The sequence below is a fragment of the Ctenopharyngodon idella genome, chromosome 22 (assembly GCF_019924925.1).
Source record: "Ctenopharyngodon idella isolate HZGC_01 chromosome 22, HZGC01, whole genome shotgun sequence".
Taxonomy (NCBI): Eukaryota; Metazoa; Chordata; class Actinopteri; order Cypriniformes; family Xenocyprididae; genus Ctenopharyngodon; species Ctenopharyngodon idella.
This window is the reverse complement of record NC_067241.1, coordinates 10,179,693-10,196,337: the sequence shown is the minus strand read 5'-3', so window position 1 is coordinate 10,196,337 and position 16,645 is coordinate 10,179,693. Positions and strand designations below refer to the sequence as shown.

The following is a 16,645-nucleotide window of genomic DNA, read 5'->3' as shown; positions in this document are numbered from 1 at the left end:
CTGGTCTTTGCCTGAGGATCGAATTGTCTTGCATGCACATTGTGTAGCTGACCGCACAGTACAAAAGTTCATTGCTAGAGCTTTAATAATTAGGACTGTTCCTTTTAGTGGTTTTGACATTTGCATTATGAATACACAGCTTAGTAATGGGCATCCTGATGAAAATCCTCCCTTAAAATTGGTATGTTTTTTTTTTTTTTTTAATTCAGACCAGTTAGAATGAGACAGGCTCACTTTTTGAACTGATACAGTAATAAGAATCCATTTTGATTTCATGTTCACTTTAAGAGGAAAAGTAAATGGCAAAAACATCATTTTGAACTTTGACACACTCAAAGTCTTTTTTTTTCTCTAGCTCCCATCCAATAGTTCTTTAAAAGAAAAGTACAATAGTCCTTGAGTAGACAAGAGAAAACCAACAGGATGCCATGTGGTCAGTGAGAGTGTAATCCGTCCCTACTTCACACTGTGTCATTTCCCTATGGGGAATGGATGCGCTCGGCAGTGGGAGCTGGCACGGAGAGAGAAGCAGCCATTACTGGCGCAGCCGGAGCTCCCGCAGAGACAAAAGAAATTATAAATATCACTACACTGCCACGACACCCTGCTCTCACAAAGCCTCTCATTATCACCACCAGAGAATGTCAGGGAAGAAATAAAGACTAATGGACTAACCTCTCCTACTAATCGTTTTTTAGACGCACTCCCACAAAGTGCTGCTTCCCTCAAGGAAAATTAGACTTTCTATTTTTAACCTGCTAAAAAAAATGGCAACAGAGATAAGACTCTTCCCTGCCAAGTGATCGGCCTTTTCAAATGCAGCAACTTTTCAAACTTTGGTTTCTTCTTCCTTGCTGCTTGATTTTGTCTGCTTAAATAACTTCCTTTTCTGTGCCGATATGTATATTGGTATTTATTTAACCATTTAGATTACATGCTCAAAGATTAGTCGTTATTAGGAATGACGGATTAATCCCAGGCATGAAATTCCAAAGTGTCATTTTTTCCCCCATTCCACAACAATTAATAGGATTTTCCGCCATAACGGGATTGTGGTTTAGGTTCTTTATCTGAAGCAGTACAATAGCTGTAAATATGAATTTAAAAGATCAAACAACTTTGGTTCTATTGTTAAGTAGCTTATAAAAGGAGGGAAATATTTCACGGCACACAGGGATGGGGGGGGTCTCGCTCTGCTCTTGTATCCATAGCTTGAGCCCTTCAGCCAGGCTCTCTATACAGAGATCAGCCCTTGGAGCTTAAAATTACCCTTCTGTCCATTGAAACGGTTCGCCTGTGCTTTGAATTGTGGGTAGAGTCTGTGATGAATCACAACATAGCATTACTCTTTCAACCTTAAACCAATTCTAATGTCCCTTTGCCAACTCTAATATAAAGTATAACTCATACTTCCAGAGATTAGGTAGCTACCGCAATGTCGCTGCCAGGAATCTGATCATTACGTTGGCACATAATCTATAGTTGAGCGAACCGCACCAAGTTAGTCACAAGGCCGCTGTGCCTTTATGCAGCACTAACATGTGGTTTGTTTTGCCTCACTGTTCATTAAAGAAAACAACAGTTTTCCTGTACAATAATCACAGCCTCAGCACTCACTGGAATGCAGCGGTTTTCCTGTTCGTTCAGGCTGCACACTCACATTTAGCCCTGCAATGAAATCCAAGGCCGTGTATTCGGATATAACATGCTAGAAAATTCCATGCCCCCATTTTTGGAGCTTTATCCAGTCAGATACTATAGTGTAAAAGATACCAATGTGGCCTGAAAAATCTGCTCTGTGCCTGTGCACATTTCAGCCGAGGAATCTTTTAGAAGCATAGCCTTGAATTCGCCATGGTTCACAAGAGATTAGTAGTGCTAAATTTGGATCCCATCTGAACAGCATTGTATCCCAGAGGTCAGTTTAATGTAAATGTGATGAGAGGATTATAACCCAGGGATGGATTTTCACATGATAAAATGACACTCGGTGGAACCATGTGCTGATGCTCAGTCAGATGGAACTGAAATAACAGTCAGGGGCTCAGTGGAATACTATAGGCTAGTGCTTTCAATCCAAAGTGCCCACGGTTACAGTGCGTTAGTTGCAAGAACAGTACCTACCATGAAACCTGGGGTAAAGTATGCTATATTTCCAAATAATTTATAAAAATTTTAGTAAGGCCAAGATGAAAAGAGTACTACGCTTTTATTGTGAGCTGAAAATTTTAAGCATCTTTAAAGCTGCAGTCTGTAAGTTTTGCCTCTTTGTCGCCATCTCTGTTTGAAACCTGCAATTGCAGTTATTTGCGGATTTATCATCTTTACGTGGGTTGTGCATCGGCACGGCTCCTCAGCGCAGATGAATCTAATGTTTTGAGGAGAATGTGTGGTTGGTCACTGCACCGGTGGATATTGTACTTTGGAAACACAGACTGTAGTCTTGGAAGTATGACCGAAATAAGAATTTTCACTGGAAAATGTCATTTGAACAAGTAAGTAACAAATCTGTTGCTTTTGTTCTGACCAACTGAGAAAAAAAAACATTGCAATAAATCGCGCTACCAATGGTGAATAAATCTAACGATCGCTTAGCTCATATCACATCAAACTGTGCAAATTATTATTATTGTTATACTTTGTTCTCAAATTGTTAATGTTAACAACATCAGCATTGGCGGCATGCTCGAATTTCCCGCGGAAACCTACCAGTACCACTCAAATTAGAAAACATTTTTAAAAGCTTACCGTTGTGAATCGGGGCAAGGTAAGGAGATAATTTTGAACACTGGCTGGTTATGTACTTGCTCAAAAATTGATTTTGGATAATTTTTAATCAAAAAAAGGTATGGACTGCAGCTTTAAATTTAAATTTATAATACTTGAAATTTTAATAAATTCATATATAAACACACACATTTTTTATTATTACTTTTTATTTTAATGATTAAATTCAAATGTTATTCCTAGAGCGCAATAACTGTCTTTTTATGTGACTTATTGACGCAGGTGCAACTCCACCACAAATCAAACCAGAGACAGAGGCAGTACATTTGAATAAAAGCATAGTCTCTTGTGGTTGTAAGGTCATAATGGATATGCTAATGAGGTAACTGTTACCTTTCCATTTGTGCACTGTATGGTTGTGAATCACTGTCATGGTGAAATAAAGCTCTTGCCAAAATGCCTGTGCTGTTGTCTCCACAATACAGATGCCTGTTCTGACAAACCTACCTAAATCGCGCCATTATCTCTATAGGCTCTGGTGTGACGAACCAATGATTCACAGGTGCAAACATTGACATGGTAATCTCTTCCGAGAGCCAAGTGTAAAAGACTGACTTCAAACAATAAAAGGAAACTAAGAGGCGAATCAGTCTCATCTATTCAATTCTTTGGCCAGGCTGCATAATAAGCAGAGTCCTGTCAAGCGTCGCAGAAAAGAGGGGGAAAAAACACAAAGCATAATAAACAAAGCCCCTATTGCTTCTGTTCCTGACAGCACTGCTGCTAAACTTTGAACAGTCGTTATTTACACCATTCGGTCCCCTCTTCAGTGCAGCTGTCGCTGCGACATAAAAAGAGAGAAGCCACTCGCTCTGAGCCAGCAGGGGACAGGGGAAAAAAGGGTTAGGGAAAAGGAAGAAAAGAGAGGGGTGGTAGTAGTTACTCGAGCAAAATCATACAAGATAAATTCAGTGATGGTTTGCGGTTGGAGAAGAGGTGATTGCACTCCTGAAGGTGAGGCCTAAAAGCCAGAAGGCTGCAGAAAATTGCTTGCTCAGCAGATGCCAGATAACACCTCCAGGGGAACGTGCTTTGCACCTCCAGTATGTGCGAAGTCACACAAAAGAGCAGCGTGAAGGACAAAACCAACCCTATGACTGGGTTTTACAACTCCCTTTATAGCCATGCTAATATACTGCACCTCAGAACTGAGCTAGCATATGTTTATGCTAAAGAGGATAGCTAAACTAGGATATTAGCACTCTGATATAAGTAAGCAAAGTGCTGTTTATAATTCTGCACAGGTCGTTTACATTTGATCACTTTGTCCCTTTAGCCTCTACATGCAAATCACGAAGCGATTAACAATAGCTTCTATATCTTGAAATGTTCTAGTACACTAACAAAGCTCTGTTCACTTAAACCACTATGTTTGAGCTAATTACAACTGTTGGACTGCTTTGCTTAATCATATGTGATTCTCTGATGTGCAGGCATTGTCTACACTTGTTAGCCCTCTCGTACCACCTAGCACTGATAATGCATGCAAATCAAACGAGAGGAAAAAATAGGATCGGAAATATGGTGAATGTGTTCGGACAGTGTAGATTGTGTATCTCTAATGGCTGCCTTATTCGTTTAGGGATGATTGCTCTGGTGCCAATGATTAATCCCTCCAGGACTTAATGGTGTCAAAGGGATACAAAAAAGGAAAGAGAGGAAAAACAGACGAACAGAATTGGAAAGCATAATTAATGGATTCAGATCCTGTTAAACAGCCCCCTCACAGAGCAGATAGTAAAAACAGGGTGCATGGAACCGGCACCCAATTTGTTCACACTTTGTTGTAGTAATAAGATCCAGGCCTCCCTCATGCAATGGATTGGATAATTAACTCCCTGGGATAAATTCAGAAGAAAGGGGTCCCCCTTTTGATTTATCGTACAGGGGAGATGTCGCTCTACCAGTCTTTGTAAACTGCTATTACATAAATTGCTTTTTCCCTCAATGTACTTCTCTCACTGTAAGACTGACAAACTAAGTCAGGAAGGGTAGATAATAAGGGAAAAGCATACATCAAGAAATGAGAATATTATGTTAATATTTGTCATAAAGGAATGCTTTTAAGCATACTTTTCTAGACATAAATGCATTACTCAAAAAATGTTAGGGAAAAAAATGAAATGGCTCCACAGTTAAAAGAAGAATAATTTTAAAACGGTTTGTCATGCTTTTGCTAGAGCCTTTCTTTTTTTGATGTTAGATCTTGTAATTGACAACAGGCACTACTCTAGAGACCTTTGACTGAGTGCCATTCTTAGAAACTGCTGTCTCAGAGAAATGGAAAGAAGTGCGACTCATGTCATGATAATTTCCGTTGCTTCGATGTGCTTCACCTTCCTGCATTGTGTAATACTGCCCAACAACTCCTTTGGAATGTGAAGATAAACCTTTCCTGCCATTGTCTATTAGAGAATCCACCCCCTCCTATTGGGTTAGTAGACACATTCCTCCACTGGAGGCAGAGGGCCTTGGTTTGGTGAATGAGGTGCAATTTCCATTGTGTTTGCTTTTGGATTGTATGTGAGTCAAGATGTTTTGATGCTGATTTATATCCATCATTCTCGCTTTCTCTCTTACAGAAAAATGTGAAGACCCTGGTGAGGCACCGGACCATAAAGTTAGCCTTCAGCCTACGAGGACGAAGGTTGAGCCTTCTGATACTTCTTTAAACTCTTTATTTTCTAACCTGTCGGGTCCCTCGGACCATGGAGGGACAGCAGGATTCACAGAGGACTTTGAAACAAAGCCCTGGACATGGTTCCACATTGTCCTTTACATGCTGGTTGTTAGTCTTAATCTTGCCTGTAGTGTGCTGTGAACAGTCCTTTACAACATTTCACCCTGAGCGACGAGAATGGGCCTTCAACCACCTGACAGTTCACAAGACGACAGGGGCACTCTACATTGGTGCTGTCAACCGAGTCTACAAGTTATCGGGCAACCTAACACTCCTAGTATCCCATGATACTGGTCCGGAAGATGACAACAAGGCCTGCTACCCTCCACTAATTGTTCAGCCTTGCACTGAACCACTGGTTTCTACCAACAACATCAACAAACTCTTACTCATTGACTACTCTCAGAATCGACTACTTGCCTGCGGAAGCCTCTACCAAGGTGTCTGCAAACTGCTACGGTTGGACGACCTCTTCATCTTGGTGGAGCCCTCTCACAAAAAGGAGCACTACCTTTCCAGTGTCAACCAGACTGGCACCATGTATGGAGTCATCGTGCCTTCGCAGGGCAAGGATGGGACCCTCTTCATTGGTACCGCTGTGGATGGGAAACAAGACTACTTTCCGACCATCTCCAGCCGGAAGCTTCCTCGTGACCCGGAGTCTTCGGCAATGCTGGACTATGAGCTACACACGGACTTTGTTTCATCGCTCATCAAGATTCCCTCCGACACTCTGGCTTTGGTCTCTCATTTTGACATTTACTACATCTATGGCTTTGCCAGTGGCAATTTCGTCTACTTTCTGACCGTGCAACCGGAAACACCTGAGAACAGCATGTCTTCCAGCGGGCCCTCAAATGACCTGTTTTACACCTCTCGAATCGTACGGCTCTGCAAAGATGACCACAAATTCCACTCCTATGTGTCGTTGCCTATCGGTTGTGTCCGAAACAGGGTTGAGTACCGGCTTCTGCAAGCGGCCTACTTGGGCAAGCCTGGACGAGTGCTTGCGGCGTCCCTTAACATTAGTGCTCAGGATGATGTGCTCTTTGCTGTCTTTTCCAAAGGTCAAAAACAGTACCACCATCCGCCTGATGACTCGGCCCTCTGCGTCTTCAGCATCCGGGACATCAATGCACGGATCAAGGAGCGCATGCAATCCTGCTATCAGGGAGAGGGAAACTTAGAGCTCAACTGGCTGTTGGGAAAGGATGTACCTTGTACCAAAGCGGTAAGACTTTTTTTTGTTTTGTTTTATTACTAGCCATAGCAACTAGCTTACTAGCATTATTTTAGATATAGTATCTGAAACCCTAATCATGGAAGTTCTTTCCCAATTGTACTACTTTAATTGAACTTGTTGTGTGTATGGTTTAACAAATCGTACTACTTTAATTGAACTTTGTGAACACTGTGTGAATGGGCTTTAAGAGCTTTATTTTGAGCTCTCTGACTTTGAATGATATTCTCTTGAAGCAATATACATTTTTTGCCCTCTCAGAAACTGATAGTTCCCATGCCTGCTTCTGCTCACTAGAAAACCACAGTAGATCGAAACAGTCAGATGGGGAATTGCTACTATTTTTATGTTTTCTTTGGAATGAAGATAGGATCTGCATCATAATGTTTATGTAGCTGGTTGTTGTTCTAACATATCCATATTTCATTCTTAAGGGTGTAACAGGATACTATCCAAGCAATCCTGTTGACCCCTCAACCTACAGGATTGAATATCAGGCATGGTCAGGGTTAGTCTAAGCATGAAAGCACACCCCAGCAAATTCAATGAAAGGAATTCTAGACTAATCCTTTCAACTGTTTTGGTAATTGTAAATAGTTTTTCAAAATATTCTTTATCCATCTGTAATTATGTCTAATTGTTTAGCGTTGAAAGGCTAAATGGCTAGATTAAAGTTGATGTAGGAGTCGTTAAAGTCAAGTCAAGTCACCTTTATTTATATAGCACTTTTGACAATGCAGATTGTTTCAAAGCAGATTTACAGTGACAACAGGAAAATAATGCAGCAAAGTTTGTTTGAGCTGTACAGCAGCTCAAACTTAAGTAAGTTCAGTGTTGAAATATTTCTGTTGTAAAAAATATTAATTTATCTATACAGCAGCTCTGGAGAAAACAGTGATGTCATCGTCCAGCTCAGTTCAGTTCTCATACAATGGTGTCAATGCAGGCAGATCAGTAATATTGTTGAATAATAAGTGTCCTAGACTAAACAAGCCAGAGGCGATAGTGGCAAGGAAGCCATATTCCATCAGGTGACAGAATGGAGAAAAAACCTTGGGAGAAACCAGGCTTAGTTGGGGGACCAGTCCTCCTTTGGCCAAAGTGATAATATTCTCCTCCAAATTAAAGCGCATTAAGTAGTTATAAGTCACTATGGTTAAATAGAGTGATTAGGATGGTTAGTTATGCATTTATTATTCAAGGTGATCATCTTTTCAGTTTTCTTTGTTCTTTACTTGCTCCCAAAAGACCATATTCTCTGTTGTTTAACCTCTGATATAAACAAATTTTAATTAGAAGCACTTTTAATTCATATTTACATATTTTATGAATATATGTACATTTTTATTGCTGTCAGTGTTTCTTTAGCATCTGTGTGCATGAATTTGAAGAGAGAGTCTTAATGATAAACCACTGATACATGGTTTCCTCCTGGGTATCCTTTATTAGCTTCAGTAAATTCACCATTAGCATGATGTCAGAGGTGATTGTCACTCAGAGGAAAACATTATTGAGTGTCTGAGCAGGGTGGTCTTCATAGTAGCCGACTCCACTCTGGCCCCATTAAGGACCCTAGAGGATCACCCGTCTGACCCCTGGGGGCCGTCAATGGCTTATGATGTCAGCCAGCCCTCCTCCGTGTTTTTCTAGGCCTCATTAAAAACATTGCACTAGAAACCTCCTGCGTCTTCTCTCCTGGTCCTAGAGGAATGTGTCAGGATTGACTGAGGAGGAGGTCTAGGATATAAAATCATGAGGATATATGTACTGTAAAAACTCAATACTGTTCAATAAATCTATGGTGTTATGCAGGTAAATCTTTAACAAGTTGCATAGTGAAGTCTGTGAACCCACACTAATCAAATGCCAAAACTAACCACCCTCTTGCTGCCACCAAGCTTCTTTTTTTTTTTTACTCCCTTTTCAAGACCAGTAGGAGTAAGAAAATATTTTTACAGTGAAATAATACTCCTTAGACCTTTTCGTTTGCTATTAAAGCTTATTTTACCTAAAACATACTGCTAGAACTCCCCTACCATGATGTTTTTGTTTAATTTCCTTTCAGTTATTTCAGGCTATTTTTGATCTTTGGAAACATGGCCTCTCTGCAGCCTTCGGGCTACTTTCTTCAGCTCCAGTGCCTCTGCTGAATCACAGAGAAAGTGAAACTAAGAAACCGAGGGTGAGAGGAGGAAGAAGAGAGTTCATAAGCCGAGAAGGCAGAATGAAAGATTTATCACAGAGCCCAGCTTGGAACTGTCTTCCTGCCTGGCCAACCTGCTCGCTGCTTCACATCCAGCCCTTTGATGCTATTCACTCATTCAGCCGGTGTTACGTTTCATCAGGCTGCCTGATAAAGCCTATCGCCGTGCCAGTTTGAGCAGTGATCTAAGGATACTCTATTGATCAGGTGGATTCCAAAAAAACAACCCGTGTCCTGATTTGTGTATGGAACAATAACCCCTTACTCGAAACAGCAGTCTTGGGAAATGGGTTCCGGTGATGAGCATGAGGGTTGGCATGTGAATATCAGGCACTGAGGGTTGGCGTGTGAATATCATGTACTTTAGATGGGTTTCATAGAGCCCAAGGGAGACAAAACTTGACACTGAATGTTCAAAAGCTCACACTCTGTCAGTAGAGGTACTTGGAAATCATCTGTATAAGTTTATATCTATGTTTATTTTATTTATTCTTTTTTTAGGTAAGTTGAGCTTGAATAGCGAACAAAAATGTGTGAGGAGTACTATTTCATTGTAAAAAATATTTTCCTACTTCTAAAAAGGGGGTAAAAATGCTCGGTGTCAGCAAAAGGGTGTGCTGTGCCATTTCATATGTGGCTCATAGACTTTACAATGTTTATTTTATTTTATTTTATTTTATTTTATTTTATTTTATTTTATTTATTTATTTTATTTTATTTTATTTATTTTATTTTATTTTATTTTATTTTATTTTATTTTATTTTATTTTATTTTATTTTATTTTATTTTATTTTATTATTTGCCAGATTTCGATGTTATTGAAATGTAAGACAGCCAGTTATGGAAATTTGGTCTTTCCCTTTGAAGTATATAAGATGTAGAATGACTCCTTTGCTGTACATTAGCATAGGACTTGCAGGACTAGAACACAGCTGCCCGAGGGCATTACCAAGATGAATGCAGAGTGGAATGACTTTCTTAAAAAAGGACTTTTCATACAAACACGTTTAAATCATGTAGTCAAATGCCAACTGTTTTTGAAGAACAGATCTAGGCAGCTATTTTTAGATTCGAATATAAAAGAAAACACGATGAAGAAGGGCTGGAACAATATCTGCAGAGTACTAGGCATTTACATCCCTGCTTTATTGCCGTCCCCCAGCTTGTGAAGGGCTGGGAGGCAGTAAAGATTTTATAGCGTGAGCCTGTAGTCGACCAGGCTGATATTAAAGGGCTGTGGAGTGTGGGGGACGAGCAGTGCTGTTTTCAGCATCATGACCGAGCACACAGTATCCATCCCTCTTACTCTACATGGCACTTTGAGGCCAGTGTCAGTCACAAACTCCGATGACCTGAATCTAAACGCCACCGAGTGTTGTAACTCGCTGCCCCAACCCAAATGGGGATTGATAGTGGCCCATGCCTGCATGTGACATGAAAAATGGGCCATACACCCTCCCATTACATTGTAAATGTTTACAAGCTTCAATCTCTTTAGTTTAAGTTGGTGTGTATACGTGTGTCTGAGAGAGAGGAGGAGATGCGAAGGGAGAGCAATAGAGACAGAGCGAAGGAAAAATATGGGTGTTTCATCTGGCCCTTTTAGGACCTGTGGACGCACATTTCACACTCTCATATTTCACACTACTGGATGTACATCGATAACAAGAGGATTCTGTCATTTTTTTTCTTCTGAAAGTCATTTCCAACACAGTCTCAGATCTTAAACGATCTATTGTGTTTAGCAGCATTCTGTATTGGAAAAGACATTGGTGGAAGTCACATTTTAAACTAGTGTTGTCAAAAGTACCGACCACGATACCAAGTCGGTACTGAAATTTTAAAAAATGTAACGCTTTGAGCGCTGTTGAGCGGATTCGTAAACACCACTGATTGGCCTTTGTGTTCACGCGCTCATCAGATATGTTTGTGATTGGCTACAATGATCAACGCACGGGAGCATTTGAAAGCACACAGAAGTGTTTGAATTCAAAAGCGTTTTGAAAGCCGGAGCGTTTGAAAGCAGGTGGTTTGTTAGATAGACGCCTGCTTTCAAACGCTCCTGTGTGTATCTGTGTAAGCGCTTGATGATGAGCGTTATTGACGTCTATTTACAACGTTTTTGTTGTAAATAGACGTGTTGTTTTGTTGTTTTGTTTATTGTAGCCAATCACAGACGTCTGTTGAGCATGTGAACACAATGGCCAATCAGAGGTGTTTACGAATCTGCTCAACAGCGCTCAAAGCGTCACATTTTTGAAAATTTCAATACCAACTTGGTATCACGGTTGGTACTTTTGACAACACTATTTTAAACTTTTTTTGGAATAAAATGGCAAAACTATTTCAGTAGCTAGCATTTTAATAGCTTTTTAGCATTTTAATATATATATATATATATATATATATACCGTATACATATATACACACACATATCTATATATATTTTTGATGATATATTATGTATAAAGTGAACATGATTTCACCAAATATCATCTTTGTTGAACTAATCAGATTTGAGGGACAAGTTTACAGTTTATGTCACGTTTAGTCTTAGAACCAGGGTTAGGTGCTTCTACAACAGTGTTATTCACCTATCATTTCACTCTGATTTTAGCGATATGTTATGGGTAGGGTTATGTTTAGGGGTAGTGATAGGGTTAGAACACAATTTTCAGACAGGAATGTTGTTCCAGGATCAACAAAATATGTTGAACCAGTCTGAAAACCCTATCACTCAAATCAGAGGGAATTGTTAGGTAAATAACTCTGATGTAGAAGCACATAACCCTGGTTGTAAAAAAAAAAAAGGAAAAAAAAAGGATAAAAGTTCAAATTTGCCTAGTTTTATTAAAAACCAACCCCTGCAACATAGAAGTTATAGAAACACTTTGTCCCTGACTAGATCATTTAAATCAGAATTAGAGACTGTGTGCTTATGGTTTCAGCCCCAGTCTCGTCTGTATAGGTATTGCTTTTCTGCTGGTGTGGTGTGTAAGTGTGTGTGAATGTACTTTCGTCCCCAGCTGGGGTGAGCTACACTATTCTCATAGCACAGGGTAATGAGGCAGTCAGGGAGCCCGGCAGGATTCACCAGAGCAGAGCAGGAACATGTCTGCCCAGCTGAACAGAAAACCAAGCGTCTGGCTTGGGAAACCACACTCAATGGTCCAGTTACTGTCTCCCCTCAGAAACTGAACAAGAATCCGTATTCTTTGGCCTTCACTGCAAACCCAAATCAGTTTATATCATCAGTTTATAGTGTGATACTCTAGTAAAACTGAATCCCACGGTCACGGAAAACCCTAAAATGACAAGGGATTTTCGAAAAGTTTTCACAGCATCTTCTGAACAAAATCGTTCAAAAATTTGGGGATTTTTTAAAAATGTTTTTGAAAGGAGTTTAATTAAAAATACATTGAAATAGAAAACGGTTATTTTAAAATTTATATCTGTGATGGCACAGCTGAATTTTCAGCATCATTACTCCAGTCTTCAGTGTCACATGATCCTTCAGAAATTGTTCTAATATGTTGATTTGGTGCTCAAGAAACATTTCTTCTTATTATCAACGTTTAAAACTGTTGTGCCACTTAATATTTTTGTGGAAACCGTGACACTTTTTTCTATAATTGCTAGAAATTGTGGGTTTAATCTTTATAGAATATTTTTTTTTTACAATTATTTTACTGTAATCATGAATATCTGCATTCATTTTTTAGCATGTGGAAAGTGTAAAAAAAAAAAAAAAAAAAGTATATTTCATTCAGTATTTTGTTATAATAGAGTTTGTACTGATCCATTTTTTTAAAACTCTTTTTGATTTATTTTTTGTACTAAAATTAACCTTTAGTGTTGCCTGATCCATTTCTTACCTTCACTAGACAACAAAACAGACAGATGATGCTGGATCGGTGAATGTGATTTGTGCTTCCCTGTATTAAAATCATTGCAACCTTTTCACTCTCCTACTGAAGTCTGTATAAACAACCAAACTGACCTTGACTTTTTGAATCCAAGCAAACTGCTGACTCTCGGTTGACCTTTCTCCTCCTGTAGCCTGTCCCTATTGATGACTCCTTCTGCGGTTTGGACATCAACCAGCCCCTTGGCGGCTCTCAGCTGGTGACCGGACACACGCTTTATACGGAAAGCCGGGATCGCATGACCTCGGTGACCTCCTACGTCTATAATGGCTACTGCGTGGCTTTTGTTGGCACCAAGAGTGGACGTCTGAAAAAGGTGAGTCTTGAGCGCAGCAGTATTTCCTCAGCAGTGGACTGAATGTTACGGCTCTGAGAAGCTGAGACGTTTACAGAGTTGGACATGTTTGAGTTAAATGGAGAAGTTCTAGAACTGTAACTTAAGATACAAGCAAACGTTCCTGTTCACAAACAGTGTGTCACGTTAGTTATTAATGGTGTCTTCTGGAGCACTACTTTGAACTGCTCTACTGGCCTCATTTAAAAGTATGGATGGAAAAGAGGGAACCAGAAACTTTTCACCTAAATATTTAATACCTTTTTGTAGGATTCTTCTGGTTTTGTTCACTTTCCCATCCATAATGGGCAGCTTAAAGCGACCTCAGGGGTTCCTGTGCCTCCCGAGTCTATTAATTTTAATAGAATGTCTTCTCAGCCAAACCCAAAGAAAGGATGTTAGACACAAGAGCCAAATGCCATTGAGAGTATATAGGGTTATTCGTAATTATAATCTTTCAGATGAAGAGCATGAAGATAATTTGGTGTTAAACATACCTTTTGGTTGGTAATAGTAGCGTGATAGACAAGAAACCATCACTCAACTTCTATCAGTCAACATGAATGCCATTTGCTTACCTATTTGATTTGCTATATGAATGTGGAACAGAGTATTTAAAGAGAATCAGATGTAGCAGTCGGTGTTAGCCTAAATTACTGTGCTAACTGTTGACACGATTTTAGGCAGGCTTTGTTACCTACACTATAACATAAGCCTAAAACAATAACTTTTTAGCTAATTGGTTATATTTATTTCCACTCTAAAGGTGCCTTCGCACCTTAGGAACATTTTCATAGTTCCTATAACTATTGGTGGAAGAAGTACTCGCTTTTTGGCATGTTCCCACCACAGGAACTGGCAATGATTTTAGCTATAGGAACGCCTTTTGGGTGGACTAAATTAGCTCCTAATTCAGAGTTGGACCTAACCCAGCACAATAGGAACTACCAGTGACATAATTGGCTGAATGCATGTGAAACGCCATTTTTTTAAAAAGCAGTGTAAACACACACAGTTTATAGCCCATATATTTAATCCACGAACATGGAAAACAGTGAGTGACGGACCGACACCGAAGTCCAGGCACTTCTCAACCTTTTCGCTGAGGAGCAAACCCAACATGACTTTGAAGGGACCAAGCAAAACACGATTTTGTATTTCTGCTCAGCTAGCGACATTGGGCATTACCCACACAGCTAACACTTTTTCGCACACAGTTACTTTCTTTGTATAACAGTTCTAGCTAATAATGTATTAGATAGGATTATTCAACGGATTGTAAACTAATGAAGCTGGAGAATGGGAGCGATGTGTGCTCATGCTCTGCCGTTCTCAGCGCCATCAAAATAAAAGTCCTGCTCAACAATCAGAGCAGCCGGATATAAGTGAAGGCATACGTCACTTCAGAGTTCTTACTGCTGGTGCGAATGCAAAAAGGAAAATGGCTCTAGGGGAAATTTAGCTCTCGGGGGAGTGCCCTGGTGTTCCTATCACTACAGGTTGCGAAAGCCCCTTAAATGACGTCAGCCAGAAAGAAAAATATTTTTTTGAGCCAGAGACATTTTGGCCTTTTTGTTTAAGCATTATTAAAACAACTCACAACCCATTATTGTTCTAGTAGTATTTATTAATATTTTTGAATTGGCATTTATTTTTATATATTTTCAGTTTTCATTTTAGCTTAAAGCTGCAGTCCGTAAATTTTTTTGGTTAAAAATTATTCTAAATATTTTTGAGCGAGTACATAACCAGCCAGTGTTCAAAACTATCTCCTTACCTTAGCCTGATTCTCAACGGTAAGCTTGTAATAATGTTTTCTAATAAGACATGTTACTGACATTTTCCGGGGGAAATTCTTATTTTGGTCATACTTCCATGACGTAGAATCTATGATTCCGAAGTACAGTATCCACACCGATATCCACGCCAAACATTAGATTAATCTGCGCTGAGGAGCCGTGCCGATGCACAAACCATGTAAAGATGATAATTCTGCAAATTACTGCAATTGCAGGTTTCAAACAGAGATGGCGACAAAGAGGCAAAACTTACGGACTGCAGCTTTAAGTTTTAGTATTTTGTCATTTTTAAAATATTTCTGTATAATTTTTTTTATTTCAGTTTTTGTTTTATTACTTTTAGTACTTCAACTTAAACCTATTAATTTCAGTTATCTGCTAATACAAAATTTCTAATTTCATGTTTCTAAGTATAATTTTTTTGTACATTTTCACCTAATATTTAGCTTTTATTTCAGCTTTATTTTTATTACTGAAAATGATTTAGTACTTTTAGTTTAACAATAACAACACTAATATACAGTAAACATGTACTGAATTAAGCACAATAAGACCAGAAATGTGTTTTGAGAAAGTAATTGGAGTCTATTTTGATTCATGTTGACTTTACAGATCTATTCATGTGGTTCAAAATGTTTGCCCTTTATTGAGCAGCCAGTTCAATAAGTGTTGACATGTTAGCATGTGGCTAATTGAACTGCTGTGGTTGGTAACAAGATGAGACTACCTGCAATGCGCAATTATGAAGATGACTAGGGGTCTGTCAGCTGCTTTTGGGACTCATACCCCCTTTGGGACACGACAGTGTTGAGTGACAGGTTAGGCCCTGTTTGATGAGCAGGAACAGGCATGCCCACCTCCTGTCCTCACCCCACAGCAGCTGAAGGAGACACCAAAGGGATGAAGACAGAAAGAGACCTGCTCTACAAACGCTGGGTTTGTCCCTCATTCCCACCTGCCCCTCCTACAAACACACACAAATAACAGCTGCCTTCCCAGACGCCAGGGAGAACGGACAATGTCAAAGAGTCAAACCGAGTGTTTGTTTCATGCCGGTAGCACGGCAACGTCCAAATTGTGTTTTGCGCCTTGATTAATTAATTTATAATTGAATCAGCACCGCAATCAGGAAGCGGCATCGGAGGCATTCGCTCTCTGTAATCCTCTTGTTTTAGTGGCTTATTAATTAATGTTATTTTTTTCTCCTCTCGGTTGGTACAATTAAATTAGGCCAACAGCGCTGTGCTCTTAGAAGTGCTGCCGCGGCATGTTTGTCTAGCCTCAAGCTTGCTGTAGAGAGTGTATTATCGCCGCCCTAGTGGCCGGAGAGGAAAATGACACGTACAGATATGGCGGAATTAGGGAGGTATTACCCTAGATGGAAATGCTGAGTATCTTGCGATAGTCTCTGTAAACCCTGAGGATTTGGTCACATCTGCACAGAGCGTAACAGTGTCAGAGGAAGAGGATAAGACAGTCTTATGAGAGCTTGTGTGTTTTGGAAAGGTTAGAGAGCTATCGCAGCCCCAAAAACTGTGTCTTTTGGAGAATACACAAACGAGCCCAGAGAGCTCAGGAAGCTGGTGTTTGTGAGATACTTTGTTTTTTTTGGTTTTTTGTCCATGAGCCTTTTCCTCAGTGCAACTCAAGCTGTGTTTTGATAATATTCACCATA

The 16,645-nt window shown here is 39.7% G+C and overlaps 1 protein-coding gene across 1 annotated transcript in view; it reads left to right on the top strand.

Moving 5' to 3' along the window:
* plxna2 (plexin A2) overlaps positions 1 to 16,645 on the top strand; it is a 221,716-nt gene that overhangs the window by 25,217 nt on the left and 179,854 nt on the right. The window contains exons 2-3 of the mRNA XM_051879828.1: positions 5,370 to 6,698; positions 12,971 to 13,153. Of these exons, the coding sequence (XP_051735788.1) occupies positions 5,496 to 6,698; positions 12,971 to 13,153 (1,386 nt within the window). The 5' untranslated portion in view covers positions 5,370 to 5,495. The remainder of the gene's footprint in view (positions 1 to 5,369; positions 6,699 to 12,970; positions 13,154 to 16,645) is intronic.